This window comes from Ictalurus punctatus, chromosome 4, assembly GCF_001660625.3.
Source record: "Ictalurus punctatus breed USDA103 chromosome 4, Coco_2.0, whole genome shotgun sequence".
NCBI classification, from domain to species: Eukaryota; Metazoa; Chordata; class Actinopteri; order Siluriformes; family Ictaluridae; genus Ictalurus; species Ictalurus punctatus.
Window position 1 is genome coordinate 4,081,752 of NC_071284.1, and position 23,136 is coordinate 4,104,887.

At 37.5% G+C, this 23,136-nt stretch overlaps 1 protein-coding gene across 1 annotated transcript in view; it reads right to left on the reverse strand.

Moving 5' to 3' along the window:
* Positions 1 to 2,918: 2,918 nt before the first annotated feature.
* Positions 2,919 to 23,136, reverse strand: part of celf6 (CUGBP Elav-like family member 6) — a 172,709-nt gene continuing 152,491 nt past the window's right edge. Inside the window, exons 7-13 of the mRNA XM_047152620.2 lie at positions 22,540 to 22,687; positions 18,713 to 18,862; positions 18,474 to 18,536; positions 16,234 to 16,314; positions 13,721 to 13,864; positions 9,437 to 9,586; positions 2,919 to 3,713 (exon numbers count right to left, since the gene is read on the reverse strand). Coding sequence (XP_047008576.1) covers positions 9,459 to 9,586; positions 13,721 to 13,864; positions 16,234 to 16,314; positions 18,474 to 18,536; positions 18,713 to 18,862; positions 22,540 to 22,687 — 714 coding nt within the window. The 3' untranslated portion in view covers positions 2,919 to 3,713; positions 9,437 to 9,458. The remainder of the gene's footprint in view (positions 3,714 to 9,436; positions 9,587 to 13,720; positions 13,865 to 16,233; positions 16,315 to 18,473; positions 18,537 to 18,712; positions 18,863 to 22,539; positions 22,688 to 23,136) is intronic.

Genomic DNA, 23,136 nt, shown 5'->3' on the forward strand with positions numbered 1-23,136 from the left:
TTACTAAATGAAAGTCCGTAGATCAAATGGTAGGAGTGCAATTAAGTGCGGAGATAACAATAATGATAGAGGGCATTTGCCAAATGTATGTGGCTCTGTAAAAACAAAACAAACAAACAAACAAAGCAGAAATCAGATCAAACAGTTTGGCACTTCCATATTAATATGCCTCCAGTTTCTTTCTCAGTAAAGGAAAGTTTTCCAGTCATACACTAAAAGGTTTAAAGTCTTAGACAACAAATCCAGGATGATTAACCGAGGATGATTTGAAGCATTTTCGATGTGTATAATTCAGACATTTTCTATTACAGTGGAATATAATCATTGGCAGGTAGTGAGGTGATAACTAGTGCAAATTGTTCAGATTGTATGTAGAAGGGATAGGATACAGCAGATGTTCGTGGCTGAATTGAACAAAGAAATATAAGCATGCATGGCAATTGACAGTACAAGGGAATTTAAAATAAAACGCAAAAGGTATTTAGAAAATTTGCTAGTCAGTTCTCGGTTTTCCAAAACCAATCTTAATGTCTTCTAGTGTGTAGAGCATCTGACATCATGATACTGTATTTGTGCTACTTTTGTCAATTTTGTGAAGCTCAACCCAGGTGTGTACAATCTCATCATTTCTTTCATACATCTGAACTAATAAGAATCTCCGGGATTTAGAAATGGACAGGCTGGAGGTCACAGTTTCAACAAAACCTCATTCCTGCTTTCAGTCCAGTGGAAGCAGGCAGGAAGGACAAATTTCATTCGGCAAGGGGAGGGAGGCAGCAGATTTTATTTGCGCAATTTTTGGTCCTTTGGAAATTCCTAAAGAGGATTTAAAGGATTAAACGCAAGGTCTGACATGCTGGCATTAAAGGTCAGAGGTCAGGTTTATTTGTTTTGACATCCATGATACCCTGCCTACTCCACTCATCTGTGCAGACTGTCTTGCCACTGTAAACCACCAAGCCTATCCTTGGAAACAGCAACAACAACAACAACAACAACAAAGAAATAAATAAAGCTATCATTCGATATTTCAGAAGTATCCAGAAGTGTTGTCCACCATTTGTAAAGGTTACAAGCTAAATCGATTAGAAAACCGTTGACGCTGTTTTCGCTAGCTTTACAACCGGATTCACAAAGAATTTACGAACCATTCATAGGTGTTTCCATGTGAAATCAATTTGTAAGAAAAGCTATTCGATATTCATACCTTTTCATACAAGTTTGCTTGTGTGCGTTTGTTGCATGTCGGATTAAGAAATGAAACAAAAAGAAATTAAAGGAATTAAAGAAAAAGAAAGAAAACCGTTGGTTGGCAGCATTGCAGGTATATAGAAAATTGTGACTGTTGAAAGGAGTACAATCATGGACAAAAAGCCCCAGATATATGATTATGTCATTGAGCATGTTCTCTACATTACATTTCTGATAACTGACAAAAAAATCACCTTTGAGTGCAATACAGGCTTGGGTAGAGTGTTGACTGACTGTCGTACGTTCTTTCCCAGGTTCGTTCTATCATTTACGGTGGCATTAGAGAGAGCATATGAATAGTGTTCCATTTACATCAGATTACAACAAAGCTTAATGGCATCTAAAAGCTTTCAGCTGCTAATGCTGTGAGTGCATTTGTTTTTTGATTTTTTTTTCTTTTTTTTTTTTTTATTATTATTTTGCCTTTCCCATGAAAGTTCAGGATATATCCGCAGAGCACTTAGTTGAGTGCTTTGCTAAGTTTGCAGTGGCTTCAGTAGACCTCTAGATCGCTCGGTGTCTAAGTCATTTCTCTTCAGACCAACACTGTGTCACTTCTAATGATTTTCATTCATTTTTTTACTTAAAAAAAAAAGAAAGAAAGAAAGAAAAAAAAAAGCCACTGCAGTCGTTATCTCTTCGGGTTCGTTTGGCAGTTTCTGTAGCTATCGACTTCCACGTCATTGTCATCATACGTTCAGAATTTTAGAAAGTCCATTCTTAAAGGATCACGCCTCCCCCCCCACCCCACCCAACACACACACACACACTGCAGTAGTAACTGTGAGATCAGTCTAGATAGCGCGCTCCCTGTCATAATACAAAAAAGAGTAAAGAAAAGAAGAGAGTCCACATCATATCCAGTAGCTTGGTCTTTACAGTGGATTGTCGCTTGAACAAAAAGGCTTATGGGAAGCCTGCACCCTGTCAAGTACAGACTTTAGACACTCCTTTACGACCGTTCCTTGTTTTGTTTTTGTTTTTTTTTTTTCTTCTTACTGTCCAGTTTCCTTGGGACACAGTTAGACATAATAGCTGTCAGAAGGCAGGGTGAAGAAATTGAGATGAGCTGCTTTATCTGTTCATTAAATGTGGCATGTTGAAGACACTGGGATGAGCTGTATAATCCATCCAATACATATTTTTCTAGAGTGAGCGGCCATTAAGACAAACAATGATTTTTTTTTTGTTTGTTTGTTTGTTTTCATAGTGTTTCTTTTTTTTGTAGATTTTTCCTTTTTTTCATTAGAAGTTCAAGTATTTTTTTTTTTGTCATTAAAAAAGAAAACAGCAAAAAATTGGCAAATCTACTCTTAGAATCTATACAATACATCTAATCTACGGTCTGGTGTAAATAAACCACCACCAGAGCAAAGGGTCAGCCTTGGTTTGATTATTTTCCTTCTCTTTTTTATTTGTTTTGTCTTTATAATCAATACTTAATGGATACTGACTTAATTATTTCTTTCAACTACTACTATCTATAATTGTAATACTTGCAGCTACAATGTAATGTATATATATATATATATATATATATATATATATATATATATATATATATATATATATATATATATACATACATATATATATATATATATATATATATATATATATATATATATATATATATATATATATATATATATATATAAAAGCATGTAGTCCTTTGGTCCCTATTTTCTAAGGAATGATGCATGTAAATAATCCTGGATTACCATTTTCTCTTCAATCTCTCCAGAGCTTTCCCTGGCACAGACTACAACACCTGTATAGGCACGAAAACCAAAATGGCAGCAGGCTGGTGTGTGTTGTGTGTGTTCGTGTATGTGTGTATGTATGCGTGTGTGTGTGTGTGTGTGTGTGTGTGTGTGTGTGTGTGCGTATGTCTGCGCATTCATATGGATTTACAAATAGAGATATCAGTATTAACCAGTATCCAAAATATGAAGTTTCTGCAGTGCATTTATGCATCAGCCTAAGTGCAAAGGGTTTGTGTCTTTAAATATGGGTCATTTTGCATGGGTGCGTGCATGTGTGTGTGTGTGTGTGTGTGTGTGTGTGTGTGTGTGTGTGTGTGTGAGATAGATATGTGTGTTTCACTGCATGTATGATTGTATATCTGTATATGCATGCTTTGAGCATAATGTATCTATAAATATTTCTCCATCTTGTCTAAAAAACAGCAGCAAAAAAGTTGGTCTCTGCAAAATCGGCTTCCACAGGTTTGCGATGCCAAAGCGAGTAAATAAAAAAAGGAAATATTTAGCCAAGAAAAAAGAAAAAAAGAAAGAAAGAAAGAAAAAAAAACCCTCGTTCCTTCAGTCACCTAGTCTCACATCTCTCGGCAATTTTCCCACAGAATCAAGGGACCACTCTTCTTCTTTGTGGCAGAGCGGAGAAGAAGTCTTTTGTACTTATACTGCACTTGTGAAAATAAGGTGTTGTCATCCTTCATCCTGAAAGAAAGGGGAAAAAAAACAGAAAAGAAGGGAGGAAAGGAGGGAAAAGAAAAATGTGAGCTGTAACATTTTGTCTGTATAAATATATAAATATATATACTGTATATATATATATATATATATATAAGTGTAAGTGAAAATCTGCCAGTGCTATACACCAACATCTACAGCCAACACTTAGAAACACACTCACAACACAAAGTGAAAGACGTTAGATATTATACACGATATACGTACGAATATTTGTAGTTATATAAACCCAAGCGCAGATGGACAAGCTTCAATAATATAACGAAAGGACACTCTGTAAATACAATACTGTGACTCTGTCTCCGTAGCCAACACCAGTTAATCTACCGTTATCTAAAAGCAATGAAACAGACAGCAGGGCAAGGGGGAGAGACACACAACCAAACACATGAACATGACGAGAAGACTGTGTGATGGGAGATGACTGAAGTTTAATTACACAAACGGATCATAGGCGGATGATAAAGCCTATTTATAAGCCTGTTTATAACATTTATACTGAACCTGAGCATCATTTTCTTGATATTTCTGTTAAAGAAAAACAGAAAACAACGACAAAAAAAGCCTTCCGATGACAGTGCCTATACTTTTAATCACATTCGGTTAATATTCAGCTCTACAAGGTTTGTACAGTATGTACGTGTTGATATGTGCCTGGCTTTTATGTCTTATGTAAGGAATAAAACATGCTGTAATAGGAAAATAATCACTGACAGGGTACTGAAATATCACACAAAGCATTTGAACAGTATGTTGTACTTTTAATTGTTTATAGTTATGTATAAAGCGCACCTATTATGGTTTTGAAACGTGCCTAAAGGTCTCATACGATAGATTTACACACATCCGAGGTCATAAAACACTTAAACGTGCTCATACTTTAAATTCCAGCATTAACTTTTTTTCCCCAGTGACACAAACGACTCGTTAACTGATCTGTTCTAAATGATTCATTCTAAACTCCTCCTTTCAGAGAGCATACTCTGCTCTGATTGGTCAGAGCAGCGTGTGTCGAAAAGGAAACGCCCACTACCGTAAGAGTATCAGCTCCGTCTGTGAGCGAGCAGCCGATGACGACCAAAGGCGGGGTTTTTTGTTACAAAACAACGCAGGTTTGAACAGGAAGTGAATTGTGGAAAGTCTGGAATCACTAACGACTCGTTTCAGTTGTTCAGAATCGATTCCTTCTTTTGGGAATCAGTAAATCCATTTATCGTGCACTTTGATTTTTGAAACTTTGCAGACTTTTTACAATCACACATAACTCTTAAACACACTACACGAAAGGTAATATTTGAAAAACCATAATAGGTGCACTTTAATGTTGTAGAACGTCCATAAAAAAATGGATATCGCAGTTACAAACAGCTGTTTACTGTTCACTGTTCTGGCCATTTTTTTCAAAAGCATATGCAGCTTTTCGTGTTACAGAGAAACTGCAGACTCCTATATGGCTCCTAATTGTTTGTAGACACCTGACCATAATGCCCATATGTGCCTTTTGAGTATCTTGTTATAGATTTAGTCCTTCTTTGCTGTTATAATAACCTACAGGCTTTCCACTACATTTTAGAGCATTGGTGAGGTTAGGCACTGATGTTGGGTGAGAAGCTTGAGGTCAGGGCTTTGTGCAGGACACTCAAGTTCTTTCACTCGTTCTTTAGCTTGGCAAACCATGTCTTCATGGAGCTTCATAGTATGTGCACAGGGGCTTTGTCATGCTGGAACAGGTTTGGGGCCTATAATTTTAATAATTCCTAATAATAATAATAATAATAATAATTCTTTTCCAGCGAAAGGAAATTATAAAGCTTCAGCATACAAAGACATTCTATACAGTTGTATATTTCTGACTTTGTGTAGAATAGTTTGAGAAAGGCCCACTTATGGGGTGTCCACAAACTTTTGGTCATATAGTGTAATAGGAGGAGCTTATTAATATAAACCTGTGATTTTAAATTACAGCTGGAAATACTGCTGTTTTAGATATTACATATTACTATATATGTTTCGTAAAAGAATGTCCAGGATATCATCCCAAAAGGACCTCATAAAATGTTTAATTTTTTAAAGCTTATATGTTTTACATTGAAAAACATTCAGATACTGCCATTTTATTGGTATGTAGCGGTAAGTTTTACAATTTAGTGTAGCTGTTTTACATCAGGGGCATCACGGTGGTACAGCAGATAGCATTGCTATGCCGCCTCACAGCTCCAGGGAGTTCCGGGTCAATCCTGAGCACGAGGTACTATCGAGGTACTATCAGTATGTTCCATGTGGTTCTCCGGTTTCCTATCTCCTCCAAAGAACATGGTAGATGTATTGAATCTACTGAATTTCTCCAAGGTATGTATGAATGCATGCAGTATATTTCTGTCTTGTGTCAAGTTTTCCTGGTATAAACTTACCAGATATACAACAATTCTGATCAGGAAAAAGCAGAAGATGAATGAATGAATGTCTAAGTTGTATAAAAAAAATAAATAAAAATAAAGGAAAAAATAAAAATGGCGCTATAACGTAGGTGCGTTTTCACTGGCATGGTTTGAACTTGCTTGTCTTCTTAGAGTTGGATCAGATCCGGAGCAAGTTTTTTTTTTTTTAATTATTCTCTGAATTCAATCATCGGAATACTCTTAATGAACGCGTTAGGGTTTGTAATGCTAATTAAGTTTACAGCGATAAGATCTCGGAAAGGGCATATGAAGGAATTACACCTCGGTGTATCTCAAGTCTTATTAGAGGAAAAAAACAACAACGACGACAACAAAAACAAACGCAAAAAGCCTGGCTTGTTCTCGACACCGATAACTCACACCACATCTCTTCGTTCTGCGGCTTTTCTCTGGCATTTACACATACGCGTGTTAAAAGTGTTCAAAGTGTTTTGAACGAAAGACGACAAGCGTGCATTCTGTGTGCAGAAAGAAAGAGAAGCAGGGCATTATGTGAAAAAGACCTGATTATAGATGCAATTCAAAGGCAGGAGGCTGTAGTGTATAAACGCAGAACAGATGCGGCGCCGCTTTAAAAATAGACACCCACTGAAAGCACTGTTTTCCTTACTCCCAGCTGAGGGATGCATATATATCTTAATAAGAGACACATTTATACGCTTGATAAAAATGCATGTTTTTGCACTATTTTTTATTAATATGCAATGAAATTTCACTTAAGTGTTTTATCCTTCTATGACTTTATTCTGTTGTATCGTTGAATTTTTAAAACTTGATTTAACAGCTACCATATGTATAAAGTTTTTTTTCTCTTTATATATATATATATATATATATATATATATATATATATATATATATATATATATATATATATATATATATATATATTATACATTTTATATACATATTATATGAAATTCCCAAGACCTGTTGCATCTTTATTATTTTTAGTGTTTGTCTCCATACTATTCAATTTGCTAATTCAGTGCTAAATCTTAATCTTCTTCATTACATTTAAATATAATTTTTTCCTAATATCATTTCATTTTATTGCCAGTTTTGAATTCTAGCACTGGCCATACCTCTCACTGGGCTGAACTGAGCTCAAAAGTGTAGCAGAAAAGAAACCACTTGTCAGTTTGTTTGTTTGTTTGTTTGTTTCTCATTATTATGTGTGTATGTGTGTACGTGAGAAATTGACTTGATGAAGTCGCCATGTGTGGGTCCATGCCAGCACCTGCAGCTCTGCAATCATTCTGTAATTGGTTAGCAAGCTCATAAATAAGTAAACAGGAAGCAATCCCCGTGTTGGCCAAACAAAACAATCATAGCGAAGCACTTCAAACGGAGATACAATGAAAAACAGCACAGAGAGGAAGAGGAGAGGAGATCGGACTTAACATTTGCCTGTGCACCACCACTGGGGGAAGAATAATTGGCAGTACAAACATGGTGTCATGATGTAATGATCGCTCACCGGGAGAGTTAGCAATTAATAAGTTCAGCTACTTCATAAAAGTACATAGAGAAAAGAACAGGAAAAAAAAAAAAACATCACACAAAAATATAGTCACAGCTCATGTTAGGGGAAAAAAAGCGAGATAGAAAGGGCAAAATATCAACACATTCTCAAGTTCACACGCAAAATAACAAGAGCACAGCACTCACATTACAACAGCAAAAGGTCACACCCCATCGAAAACCAACCAATCAGCAGATTTACGAACACCAGCTACCAGCTACCGACAGCGCAAACAAAATACTGCACTCCATAAATACAAAAATCCAAAACATGGCCACAAGAGAAATAGAGAAAGAGAGTAAAAGGTCAACAGCACGTCATGCCACTCGATCACAGTAGTACACATGACGTCATCCAAAAGAAAATGACACCATAGTGGGAACTTACAGCCGTGGGAACTGTTTCCCCCCTGACCGTAGACATGTAGCTAGTCAACAGGGCGGCCATCTCGAGCTACGTTTGGCCATGCCTGGGTTTCACACCGGTTAGGGGCAAAAGAAGAAAACAAATCCATGGAATTTCTTTTCCTTCACTTGGTATTGTTATGAGCATTACCGATGGATGCACTTACGAACTTCTCAAGCAGATTAAGGATACATTGCTGGTAGAAATGAGAAATGTTATTATTATTATTATTATTATTATTATTATTATTATTATTATTATTATCAAGTTCAAATAAGACAAATTAATAACATGCACACAAAGTAAGACAGACTGCAATGAGTGAGTGGATGGAACAAACATGGACGTTAAGAGACATTTTTGTAGACAATGTATTTTCTGAGGAAAAAAATGACATGGGGGCGGAGTCGCATACTCCTGCTGACAAAATGCAGACACACACACACACACACACACACATACACACACACACCCTGCTGACAAAAAAAGTGGGAAGAATGTTTAGTATTACTTCGCCAGATTCTCACTGAGTAGGCCATTGTGTAGATCAAACCTCCCAGTGCTCTCATTTGAGGACATCTGTCTATCGAGCTCTATGGAAAACATCGTCTCTTCAGGGAGTCTGCACTGCAACTGGTGTTTTAGTGCTTTTAACTGTCTCAGTGCTATAGCTTTAATTACTCCTTCGTTTTTTTTGTTTTAATCAAAATAATAACTGAACATCTGGGTTCTTGTAAAAAAAATTATATAAAAAAAAAAGAAGCAAACAATTATAAAACAAACACAGTCAGTAATGCTTCAGCGCATCTGCTTCCATCCACATGTTATGCAAATTTTAAGGCCAGGTACCACACCCTAATAGGATTAGTATTTTTTGTGTTGCTGTTTTTAGTCAAGAAAAAAATATACATCAAAAGAAGATTTTTTTTTTTTGTTGTATTAAAATTTGTTTTTTGCTGTTATATGAAAATAATGTACACCTGCAAATCAGATTCAATCACTCAATTGTGCTGTGGTATAAAACAAAGGGAAATACTTGATCACAATATTGTTATTTTATGAAAGCATCTCCATTTTCTTCAGCTAATATTATGTGAACATTCTCTGACGTCGACCCAAAACAATTCGCCTTTAACATACACCTGTAGCACCCACCACACATCCAAACCCACATCGTGTAGGATTAACTATTAGTCATAGGTTTTTTGCATGCCCAATTTTTCCATTAAAATGTCCTTATACGCAAAATGAAATTTGCATCAAAACAAGTGGATGGGAACCTCACGAGTTGTGGTTCTCACCTGGATGTGGATGATGGTGCAATCAATAAGGGCGGTTGGCATCTTTTGGCCGCTTCAGCTGGACCTTGAGCCTCTTCATGCCAATCTGAAAACCATTCATTGCCTGAATGGCAGCCTGAGCGCTGGATGGGTTATCAAAGCTCACAAAGCCTGAATAGGGACAGAAAGAGACAGAAAAATAAATCCTGGGATCATAAAATAAAAATAAAAAATCGACCCATATTTATTTGGTACAAAGTGAATGGCGGATTGCACATAGTTTTTCATAGTTATATTATTGACAAAATAATAGTTAACTTAAGTACAACAGTAAATATACCACAGCACTGTTCAGTTCTCAAATGGTCAGATGGTTGAAATTGATTAATTATCAATAACAGCACAGGATGCAAGGCAAATCACAGGGTTGTGCTGCATAAACACACTTACTCTAATACCTTATCATTTCTGTAGTAGCAACTACGTTCATGACTTGTATGGTGGATACTCAATATAATACATTATAATTACGACAACATGCTAATAAGATAAGATAAGATGATAATACTTTATTAATCCCCAGATGGAGAAATTAGGGGGTAATGACGCGGTAATAACACAACAACGTGCTAACAACGTGGTAATAACACGACAACGTGCTAACAACGTGGTAATAACACGACAACAAGCTAACAACGCGGTAATAACACGATAACATGCTAACAACGCGGTAATAACACGACAACATGCTAACAACACGGTAATAACACGACAACATGCTAACAACACGGTAATAACGTGACAACATGCTAACTTGGTAATAACACAACAACATGCTAACAACGCGGTAATAACACAACAACATGCTAACAACGCGGTAATAACATATAATCCATTAATAAATAGAAATAAAATGTTATTTTAAAAAAAAAGTAAAAACGTATAATTGCTGGTATGGTGATATTTTCTGAAAAAAAATAATTTAACATTTTTGGAAGGAGTCTCCAGTGTCAGAACTTTGTAACAGTCCGAGATAAAGCTGTGATGTGATGCCATCATAGAACAGTCTTCAGGACGGAGGACTTTGCACTTTCTCTGTGACTTTTTCTGTCTTACACTATTAACTACAAGACAAAGTATTCGAACGGCTGGTTACATCTTCTGTCACATAAGTGATAACTAGTTTTGCAGATGTTCCACAACATTTAATGTAAACACTGTATAAACAGATAAAAGGTATGATCTGTTGTTATTTAATAACATAAAAAAAACTTACACGCTTAATTGTTTTTAATTCAGTAAGAAGACATGAGCAGAAAATCTGATGGAAACACATTTCCAGAATAAATTCCACGATGAGCATCAAAAAAGTCATGTGACTTTGCCTCAACAAATCATGTGATTGGATAATTGGCTCAGAAAAGTAAAAATAGCGGCGAGCGAGAGGTATGTTTGGACAGACATTTTTGCGCCAGTTTCCCCAGAAGTAATGATTTTGTACCTGTGAACACATGGGATGGACACGGTGCTTTATTCTCAAATGTTTCGTGCAATATTCCAATTTTTCACGTGAGTTAAATTCACAACTTGGATGGAAACATAGCTTATGTTATATTACAGGAAAACAATCACTGATTCTTGTGAAGCTGAGTTTTCAGCAAATCCCACAGTGGATCCATCCAGAGTTTTTTTTTTTTTTTTTTAATGCAAATTCGCAAAAAAATTCACATAAAAATACATGGATGGAAAGATAGCTATTGTCAAACCACAGTGAACAACAAGGCATGTTTTTAAAGGTGTATATAAATACAGTGGGGCTGCAGGTAATTGAACCCACCTTGTGTACAATAAATCATCTCCAAAAAAGGCAGTAATCGAAGGAAGATTGGCATTCTGAGGTTCAGTTTTGGTGGTTTGGGCTCTCTGACTCGCCGTAGCAGCTCTACTTCTGTTAACATTCTTGTTACATGCGCTCTAACTTATCACAGACGTGTCAAGGCAAAATGATCCTGCGGCTCTCCTGCCCTTTTCTTATCGCCCTCTTCGCTGGTTGACTGGCCAAATTTGCTGCCCGCCAACTGATTCAATCACCTGGCTACAGCTCCGATTTAATTTTGTAGGTGAGGCCATGCTTTTGTCAGGCCGGCCAGAGATAAGAGCACAGCTTTTACAAAGCTTTTAAAAGAGCCGAGCCTGTCAGACAACTTCTATCCACCTTCATAAATCTCCCTCTCTCCTGTCGCACCAATCCAGCCCTGTCCCTGCCAGCAGCCAGGCAGAGAGTGAGCTGACAAGGCTAAAGAGAAGATGACTGGATGGACGAGTGGTAAATCATACAGCTCTTGAGCAAAGTAAATCAGTCAGTGCTGAACTTTCTGCCATGTTTTATAGGAAGCTGTGCACTTTACAAGGGCTGCTTCCTTCGAGGCAAGACATTAAAGCTTCTTTAAATGAGCAGGCGAAGTTGAAACAGCGGAGGAGGACTTCATTGATTTTTGTCTATCCATTTTATTATTTTTTTTGTACTTCCAAGGCCTACAGTAGGCCTAGAAATTTTACAACATCTAAAGCCGAAGAGATATTCTAAAATATACCACGGACTGACTGTGGATTTTTATACTATTAATACAAATAATCTAAAAGCACATCTCAGTTTGTTTGTTTGTTTGTTTTTTTCCAGGCACAGAGATGCATATATACAGTATGTGCATGCATTTTTGTGTAGCTTTGTGTAGCTGAGTGATTCCAGCAGACCCCTGAAAATCCATTTTCCTTTTTGGCTAATACTACTAAAAGAGGCAGGCTTTGATCAGTGTTAAATGTCAATATTGAGTGAGTAATCACTGCGGATTAAAAGAACTCAATGCCCCAGATGATTCGGCAGGCTCCTCAGTCCTCTTCGGGGATGCTCTTACTGAGGAGATGCTTTTAGGAGCTCCATACCTTAAAGCTGTGAAACTCAAATCCAGGCAACCCAAGAGGAATCAACACCACTGACTTGCTTCTGCTTTTCATATTGGTTTCTTTTTTTTTCCCCACTCCAAATTTGCTTCCGAGGCGAGGGTCAATATTTCCTTGCTTACTTTAACAAGATTGAAGAGAAAAAAAAAACCTCTGAGTTTTCATGTATATTCATTTATATGAGTAAGAGCAATTCAAAGCTAAATGAAGAGCTAAATATTTGTATTAATCTCTCACAAGTGGATTGGCCTCATATCCTTCAATAAACTGGTTTAGTGTGTTTCAATCAGAGCACAAAAGAAGCTGCAGGACACAGAGAAATTTAATTTCATAGCATCTCAATCTAATTTGTAAGTAGCTCCGGAAAACACGTCGAAACTAGGACCAAAACAATATGTTGGAACATATACTGTATAAGAAATTATAATAAACCTCGTTTTTAAGAAGTAATGCGCTGATGAGTCTTGACTAAAAAAGAAAAAGAAAAAATTACAGGATTTATTTAGCAGGCTTCTCTTCCCACACCTGTGTATGCACCAAGGAATACGGTGTATAAGTCCATCCGTCCATCTTCTATACCGCTTAATCCTTTTCAGGGTCACAGCCTATCCCAGGGAGCATGGGGCACAAGGCAGGGTACACCCTGGACAGGGTGCCAATCCATCGCAGGGCACAATCACATACACACTCACACACCCATTCATACACTACGGACACTTTAGACATGCCAATCAGCCTACCATGCATGTCTTTGGACTGGGGGAGGAAACCGGAGTACCCGGAGGAAACCCCCGCAGCACGGGGAGAACATGCAAACTCCGCACACACAGGGCCACGGTGGGAATCGAACCCCCGACCCTGGAGGTGTGAGGCGAACGTGCTAACCATTAAGACGGTGTATAAATGAGCTATGAAATGTAAAAAAGCACAGGGAAACATATTATGGTCTGAATACCAAGTCTAGTACTTATAGAAATGAAAGGCAAGTAGACTCAAGGCTGCATATCTATAAGGAAAGTCAGCAGTCAGTGAGTATCAGAGGAAAATGTCTTGCAGCACTTGCTTCTTCTGTGCTTTAATATCCCATAAACCTTCACTGATGAGCAGCATCCAGGGGAACTGCTCACTCAAATGTGACGCCACTTTTCCAACGTTAATTGCAAATTGATTAGCAGAGACATGGGAAATAAAGAGAGGAGGAAAAAAAAACCTAATCACGGCAAGGGAAGTGAGGCATGAGACGATTTCGAAAAGGATCGTGCCAAATGACAACGCTTTTATCTCCTCACGGCTGGTTGTCATTTTTTATTTTTTATTTTTTTGATGAGCGTTGTGGGTACTCACCGAAACACTTGCTCTGATTGGTGGCCCGGTCCACGAAGACTTTGGCAGAGATGACGTTGCCAAAGGGCAGAAACATCTGCATGAGCTCGGCATCCCCAAACTCCTGCGGCAGGTGGTAGATAAACAGGTTACAGCCTTCAGGCCCTGTAGAACCATACATACAAAAAGAAGATGCAAAATCAGACTTAGTCTACTAGACAAGACAAACACAAAGGAACATTTAAATATAAATCTTTTTGAGAAATAAGACTCCAGATTAAGTCTGTGATGGAAAATGTTCATCTTTATAATCCCATTAAAGCCTGTGTATGTACTCAACGACATATTGATTGATAAGTGAACGTTCGTAATTGCACATCACACATTTGCACATTTCTGAGAAATCCTGTCGAGACAGTTTACGTTAGACTTTCTGTTAACGTTTTCAATATTGAATAAAAATTCATGAACATGGCTTTCTCTTCTTTCTGTCAGGTTAGCGAACTAGATGTCTAATATTAAAATGAAGACTTAAGATAAATCACCTCAGAAATCTTGTCAGGTTAGTTTATGTTAGCCATCTAGCAAAGCTAACGGTAAGCATTAAAAAAAAAAAAAAAAAAACATTCATGACTATGACTTTCTCATGTCCAAGCTGTCTAACGTTAAAAGTTAAGATTTGGCTAGTTATCTAACATTAGAAGTGCATATGTTAAACATCTGTAAATAAGACAGATTAGCTCATGTATCTGATCTAGCTAACATTAACAGTAAGGGATAAACACAGTACCTTGAATCTACGTTTGTGAAACTTAGAACTCCTCTCAGAAATCCTGTCAAGTTAGCTTATGTTAGCCATCTAGCTAGTGTTATCAGTAATTATGAATAAAAACAACAACAACAAAAAAACAAAAAAAACAAAAACAAATATGAGCATGATTTTCTCTCAGAAATGCTGCCAGGTTAGCTAATGGTAGCTATCTGTCTGACGTTAAAAATGAAGATGATTAACATCTGTGAACATGGCTTAAATATACTTCTCAGAAACTCTTAGTTAGCTGTCTAGCATTAGCATTGAACACATAAATAAACATCATGACTGTTTATAAGACTTAGAATTCCTCTAAGAAAGTATGTCAGGTTAGCTAATGTTGTCAAGAGTAAATATTACACACACACACACACACACACACACACACACACACACACACAGAGCCACGTCCATAAGTATTTGGACAGCGACACAACTTTTGTAATTTTGCCTCTGTACACCACCACAGTGGATTTGAAATGGATTTGAACAAGTTGTCGTACAGTCGAAAATTACAGTACAGTTAGATTTGAGGATGTTAGGCGAATTGTTGTATAGAACTCTTCCGCTATAGAATCAAGGCTGAGGAAGGGCTATAAATTCTTTATTGAAGAGTTTATTCACGGGTATCAAGGTAAGTTGACAACTAGCTGATAGCATTACTTGCAGCCGCTAGCAACAGTAGGTTCACAATATGACCAAGAACATGTATCAAGAAAGTAAATTGGGTCAATTTTGATTTGATAGTGACTTTAACATTGTTTTGTATTTCTCCTTTATTTTACAAACCTAATTCTACACATATGCTTGTTAGTACAGTTCCTTATGACTTGAACTGGGTGGGTTGAATAAGAGCGACATAGTGGTAACATGCTAGCAGCTAGCTGTTAATTGTCTTGCATAGTTTGTAAGAAAAAACTATTAACCATGTTAGTTCTGAGTATTGCATATCACTTGATGCTAGCTTCCAAACTAGTTGAGACATCCTTTAAGTCTGTAGTCTTCGGAGCACGCATATTTATTCCTAGTCGAGTACTAGATCTCTGAAACGCTCTCAGACTGCTTTTGAGGTGGTACATAAAATTGTTCCATTGAAAATGACTTGGAGCAGCACCAACCTTGAGAGAGAACTTCCTTGAATGCTGACTACACACAAACGTGCGGCTTCTGCGAGTCACGAACATCGACCCTTCTTCTCTCCTTATTACACAGATCCGTTCTTCCTTTGATTTTTCCATTTGACGGAAAATTCTGAAAGCTTACATATGAGTTGTTTTTGTTTTGAATTACTGCACTGAGACGCACTACAGAAAGACTTGTTTCTGGACTACAGATTACACGTGGCGGTCATTCCCGCAAGCAACAAACCCGGACGTGTGAAATTGGTCTATCTATCGATAACTGAACCTTAATATAGCTCATGCATGAATGCATATAACTGATGTCTTTCCCCCATAACTCCAAATGCAACAAGTTGCTATTTTGAAAATAAATTCCTAGAACCTCTGTTCATATCTCCAGGGATTTTATGCGATGAAAGTTACCCGTGTGTTCTTTTTATCACTCACAATATAACTCTGTTTTTTGTTTTTTGGGGATTTTTTTTTTTGTTGTTGTTGTTCCGCTGTCACTTTTCTTCCCCTGCTAATTCTGACTCGAGAACGTACAGGCAGAACAGGGCAATTATCACCTTTTTATCAGGAACGGGTGGGGCCACTCTTACCTTCACGCTGTTGCTGGGGGATGATGGCCGGTTGCTGGGGAAACGCTTGGCTGATTGGCGCATAGGCGGCAGGATAGGCTGCTGTTGCGAGGAGACATAAGCAGATGAGAAAAGAGAGAGAGAAAGAAAGACAGAGAGAGAGAGAGAGCAGAGGGAATTTGCATCAATATGTCCGGATTTGACACAATAACTTAAATCATTACTGCACTGTTCTCACTTTCCAGATGCTGAATAAATAAATTGTCTTATAGCTCATGGGCAGTCAGCATTATTTTTGCCATGGTTCATGGTTCACTGCTCACTGCGAGAAATAAACCGGTTAAAAGGGTCTTTTATAGAACCCGTCCTCCCATAGGTACTGCAAAAGAGACACAGGCCTTGCATTAAGTTCTTATCTAGTAAATAAGCTTTCATTTACTCTGCCATTGTGGACCTGATTCTGCATGCTAAACAGCTGCGGTTTTACTCCGCAGACTTTCTGGCCTTTAAATCAAGTCAATATAAGATTGTAAAGTATGAGGAAGAAAAAAAGCATGATAATCCGAGTTATGATTACTTCCAATAGCTGAATTTGATGTATCTCAGCCACATCTGAAATCACATAAGGGCCACTCTGTCAGTGAGTAAGTGGGTTATTAATCCATTTCTGCCATTCTGAGTGCAGTCTGCATTTTTTTTTTCTCATGCCACTTCATATTCTGACATTAATAAAGCATGTGTATTGTTCAGAAAGTTGAATATGGACAGTAAATCGGGGTAACTAGACAAGCAGGCATTTTAAATACTTGTTTGTTTGAGTACAAGGTATATTTCTTTAATGACACAAAGACAGCATACTGTATGAAGATCTACTCAGTTTTGGTGCATACAAATAGTATCTAAGAAAGCACTGTTAGCATGCTACACACAAGTTGTATGTCTATGTTGTTATAAGAGCAGTGGTAGCTCTAGTATGTTTTGAATGGGTTGACTGGATGGCATATTTATCATTTGGACATTACAGAATTCAATATAGTATACATTAATTGCTTCCTTTTTTGATTTTCATAACATTTTCAACTATAAGGGCCTGCATGACACAACATGCTACATGTAATATGTTGTGCCATCTTGATTTGTCACAATCAGTGGGAGGGCTCTGTGGATCCGCATGCGAATAATGTATTTATACTTTCAACAATTGTCCAGCTTTGTCACATTCAGAGTCGGAGAATTACGTCCAGCAATGTTTACATGAGGAAAGTTATACATATTCAGAGGCGGGTTACGCAGTCCCCTTTTCTGTGCTCCACATTCAGATTATTCATTGCATGTAGTTCACACACGGTTGAAAAATGAGGATGAAAAACGAGGAAATATCTTTGTTTTATTTTGCTGTAAAATGTAATACACTGTAACATAAAAAAAAATAATGAAAATTTAACAAGAAAAACAAAACAAAACAAAACAAAAAAACGTCTAATATATATATATATATATATTATAAATATATGCAGGAGAAGATAGAAAGCCTTGGAATAAAAAACAAATTAAATTGACTTATATGGCTAATATTTTGCTGCATGAATAGTCGTAGTTGTAGTTATCATATCAATATAGCCCATCGTGCTTAGTATCGTAAAACAGACTTTCACTAGTGTCTGCTATGACTTGTGTAAACATGGCCAAGAATGATCTACTTTCACAGGAAAAGGCCATCTGACTCACCACCAACTGTGTCAAACAAAACACTAATAACGTTTACAGATAGCGTGCCATTTCCAAAGCAGTTTCTTTATTCTGCTGTGTAATCTTCATTATGTCACAGTTTTCGAAAGTTTTTTTTTTTTTTTTTTTGCATTCGAGGTGTGCTGTTCGGAAATTTAAAGTCTATGGATGCAGGATTGCAACCACCGTAGCAGCCATCCTGTAGATCCAGCTTTGATAACAGCAAAATCCCTTTGATTTACTCTGGAACAGGGTAACCGGCAAGTCATTTCCTAAGTCAGGCAGGATTCACACATTGGCAGTGAGCGTAAACAGTTTCCTCCCCTAATCTGACACACTCAAAAATAGCTTTAGTTATAAAAGCTTTGCTCGGCTAGATACATTAAGTTTCCGAAGCTGAGCGTGGCATCCTGATCAAGCGGGTCTTATTACTGTAAGAGTCAATTCCGATACAGTTTTTCAAAGCAATTTCTACTGCTGGAGACTTTAGAGGAGGACAGAAAAGAAGAGGAAAAGAAAAAAAATGAAAGCACCTGCATAGTGTTGCACGCCAGCGTATGCTTGCTGGAGAGGGTCGGTCACTGTTGGACTCTGTGCTGTACAGAGATAGACAGAGAAATAGAGAAAAGTTTATACAGCCAAATAGAGACATTGATAAAGAAACCTAGCCAGACTGGATAGTTGGATAGTTATCTAGTTACCTAGGGATCAGAATTTTTCTAGGTAAAACAGGCTCGCATCTTTAGGGTTAAACCTTATAATCGTGTGTTACCTGGATAGGGGTGAATTCCATTGGTATAGATGGGTTCAGAGGCTGGCTGGCCGTTGCTTTGAGGAGGCAGTGCGCTGAAGCCATTCACCCCGATAGGAGCAGCGATGCTGGGCACTGCTGTGGCACTAATGCCTGGAGGTGTGCTGGTGCCTAAAACACACACAGGAATTTTCCATGCTAGAGTAACACACCTGCCAGAACCATCTTGTATATGCTGTTGGCTGACATAATTCAACAGAAGTGAGAAATATCTGTAGATATAGTTACAACCCCTCTGTGACAACAGACATAACGCTGCATAAATATTTATAAAGGCTCTTTACAGGCATGGTTAACAGGCATCAGCTGAGAAACAGTAGAATCAAAATTATTGTTATTATTCTAACATTATACTCAATAAATTAGTCCCAGAAATAGATTGTGGGGTTTGAAAATTTTTGAGAAAATGAGATATTACATTGAAATAATTGTCGCAGGCCGCAACCAGGCGCATTCACATCTACGAACAATTTGGAAATGCCAATCAGCTTACAACACACGTCTTTGGACTGGGCGAGGAAACCGGAGTACCCGGAGGAAACCCCCAAGGCATGGAGAGACCATGCATGCTCACCCAGTGTGGGGGTGGGATTCAAACCGACATAATGACATAATATCTTGAAATGACAACATAATACACCGATACAGCAACATGTCTTAAAAAGAAGTTAAGTCCAAATAATGAGATATTATGTGAAAGATAACTACTTAATATTTTGACCCAATGAGATAATGAGTCAAAAATAATGATATAATATCTTAAAATAAATGAGTTGACATGTCATAATAATGATGTAGCACTCGATACATTTGTCACTCAGGGGTTCTGTAGTTACGATACTATTTTATAACGCTATTATTTTGTGAGGGTTCTGACAATGGCGATTATTAAACTGTTATAATATTTGTTTATATTTTCTTATAAGTTTTTTTATTAGATTTTTATAAAATAGTCATCTTACTGTCGTGACACTATAATTGCAGAATTTTGTATATGTAAATAAGTCAAATAGGTTTAATTTCATTGTTCAGCCTTTTTTAAAATAAATAAATAAATAAATAAAACCCTTGACTATGCCGTAAAAAGACATCATGATAACAGAGTTGTGTACATTTCTCTGGCCCTAAATTGTACTGAGTTTTGATAGCTTTTACTGTTTGCTGTGTAGCCTTATGAATGCATGTTCCTTAGGAATAACAACATATTAATGCGATTTGACTTAATGCCTCAAAATGCTGTACATAAAATAAAACACCTTGCATGGTGTAAATTCATGCGATTGTAGAAAGCGCTCGCAGCAGAGCTGCCAAGCCTAGAAATGATCTGCTCGCACCAAACAGACAGCACCTTCTGCTTTTGAACAGTTCATGAACAACGCAGCAGTTTGCAAACACCTGACTGACTCATCAGGGAGGAAACAGAGATGCAGCAACGTGTTGACTGATTCAGTTTCCAACGTGTTGCTAAAACCTGCTGTTGGTCATTGTTAGTGGATGATTAATTACTGTTTAAAAATCCCACATGATTGGAAATGTCCTTTATATATAGATGTTTGCTAGGAGGCAAAGCTGCCATGACCTTGTATCTGTGTTACGCACACACCACACCTCGCTTGGGAAAAAATATAACCTCTGGTTAACATTTAGAGGACAGTATTACTTTAGAATGAGTAAAATAATTGAAAGGTTCATAATTCAGTGAATATTACCAGTACTGTTTTGGAAACACAAGTATTAGCCATCACCTACTAGCACGTCTTTAACAACTGAAGTGGCACATTTGATCTCATATCCCCCCCTTATAAAATGTCTTTATGTATATATGTGTTGGATTTAACCATTCAAATTTGTGTTAACTCATCTCATGTTACTCTTAAATAAATAACAGGGTTGAGACTTTTAGCATAAAATTAGCAAAAAAAAATACTTAACATTTACTTAACTACCAAGTGTGCTAATGGCATAAGGACATTCTAAAGATAGTATAAATATGTAATAATTAATAATAAATACTACAATATTATTGAAAATAATGAAAAACGTTGAGATAACTTTTTTACTTCTCATAATCTTCAGGAAATCTGCATGACACAACTTCATGTTGAACATGCACTCTAAAAAATGCTGGGTTATTTTTTATATCCAGACGCTGGGTTGAGACTTTTGGGTCATTTAATTGGGTTATATTCTCAGTCTTGGGTAGTTTTTGGGTAGTTTTTTGTAACCCAACCGCTGGGTTAGTGGTGGGTCATTTTCACTGACAGTTGAATCAATGCACCCCTCCCCCACCCCGACGCCTCAGCCCAGCTCCTCGGGTCAAATCAACTCAGAGCGGACTGTTTGAATTCGCCTCAGGTGGAGTTAGCGCTTTTCACACGGACAGACTGTTAAATTTATTTGGAAAAACTAGGTTTGTATCGATATATTTATCAATAAAACCATTACTGTACACTAGAAAAAGCAAAAATGTGTGATAACAGTCCAGTTTACATGACACTAAGTGCACCGCTATCTTCGTTAGCTTTGGCTTACTTGTTTGTAAAGCCCACTGGATCGTAAGTTGCTTACTCAGTTTTGTGGATGTTTTAAACATTTAAATCTAATTTACTTCAAAGTCTGTGCATAAACACCACTTTAGCAGCTCTACACATAGGTTGTTGTGAAGGATAATTTTTCTATGATTGAAAATTCCTAAACGTTTACGTTACATGCGTCACTGGAAATGTCCTGTAATATCAGTGGAACACAAATGGCATATCAGTCATGGACACAACCATTTTACTTTTGGTACTTTTATGTTTTGGTTTGTGTAAATCCCATTTGGTCTAGGCTACTGTGTATACTGTATGTTTCGAGGCTACTGTATTTGAGTGTTTTTGTAGTATCTTTCAATTTAGATGTTTAGTTGCACCACAAAGGTCTTAAGACTATAGACATGAACAGGTCAGGATGCTATAAATTGAAGTATATATCAGAGCAGCATTCAGGCAGGATGATTCACTAATCCTGAGTGTCATTTGATTAGACACAGGGACTTAGGCATTTTCCTCAGCCAACGGTCCCATCTAATCTCAGGTTTGTTGGTTTTGACTTGATGTTTTTTTAGCTTCTTTGCTCTTGTTTTTTTTTCTTTCCTTGTGGCAGTGAAGGGCATTTAAGCCATGTAGGATTAAATTTGATAGGTATAACCTTAGTAGTGTAGGCTTTAGGGATTACAAATGCACGAAAGCAGACAGAAAAAAACAGGGAAAGTGAATGGAGGGGGGGGTTTGAAGGACACTTTATTTAATTCTTTTTTTTTCCTCCTGGCCCTGGATGTCAGCTTACTTATCATTGTTGAGGCATCAGAGTGTCTCCCTGCGTTGGAGAGAGGGGTCAAGCTCAGGTCCAGGATTATCTTTCACAAATCTTTCGCCCTTATCAATTTGTCAAGGACTCATCATCCAAAGGCATCAGATTGGCCACATTCCCAGGTGGGACAAACAAAAACAGGGGAAAAACTTAACCCTATTTAACAACAGAAAGCAGCTCTCTAACCCTTTACTTCGACTTTCCCACCTCCTCTCGACTCCTTGCCTCTCTGTTCTGTCAGTGTTTCTCTCGTAACTCTCTGTAATGCACAGTGTTTATGAGGCCCGTAGCACTAGTGTACATTCCCAGTCATGGCATAACCCACACTGCATTGCTCTGTACTGCTGTAATCATGAGTACAATAGTACCGTTCATGATGTGGGGCCTTTAAATAAGCCGTAAACTTGTGTAATAAAGTGCTCTAAAATTCCTCCCACCTGAAGAGGGCGTCATTGGGGCAGCCACCAGGCCATTGACGTTGAAAGCTGCCATTTGCTGCATCTGAGCGGCTGCGATCGCCGCCATGGGGTTGAGATAGGAGCCCTGTGTGGCAGCCATGAGCGCTGCCTGCTGCTGCATCATCTGCTATAAAACGAAATAGAACAAAGAACGGCAAAATAACAGAAAGAGAGTCATTAATTTTTCAAGTTTAGGATAAACTGTTGGATCGTGGAAGACAAAAGTTAGAAGGAAGTATTTTCATTCTGTTATACTCTGAAAACCTGGAAAAGGCAATCCCAGTCTCGGAAATGTATATATATATATATATGTATATATATATATATGTATATATGTATATACTCACCACAGTGAATTCTCCGTTTTTACCATAGTTTGACCATCTTTTTTGGGCAGTGTTTCAGCTATACATTTGAACAGTTTGAAGGAAGAAAAAAATTTCTCCCCATTGGCAATTTCCACCCAATAAGTGAAGGCAAAGGCAAATCCAAATAAAAGCAAAAATGAAAGTCATGAATGAAACTGAAAACCAAATCCTTTCCAAGGTCAATCCATTACTTCAGTTTCACATACAG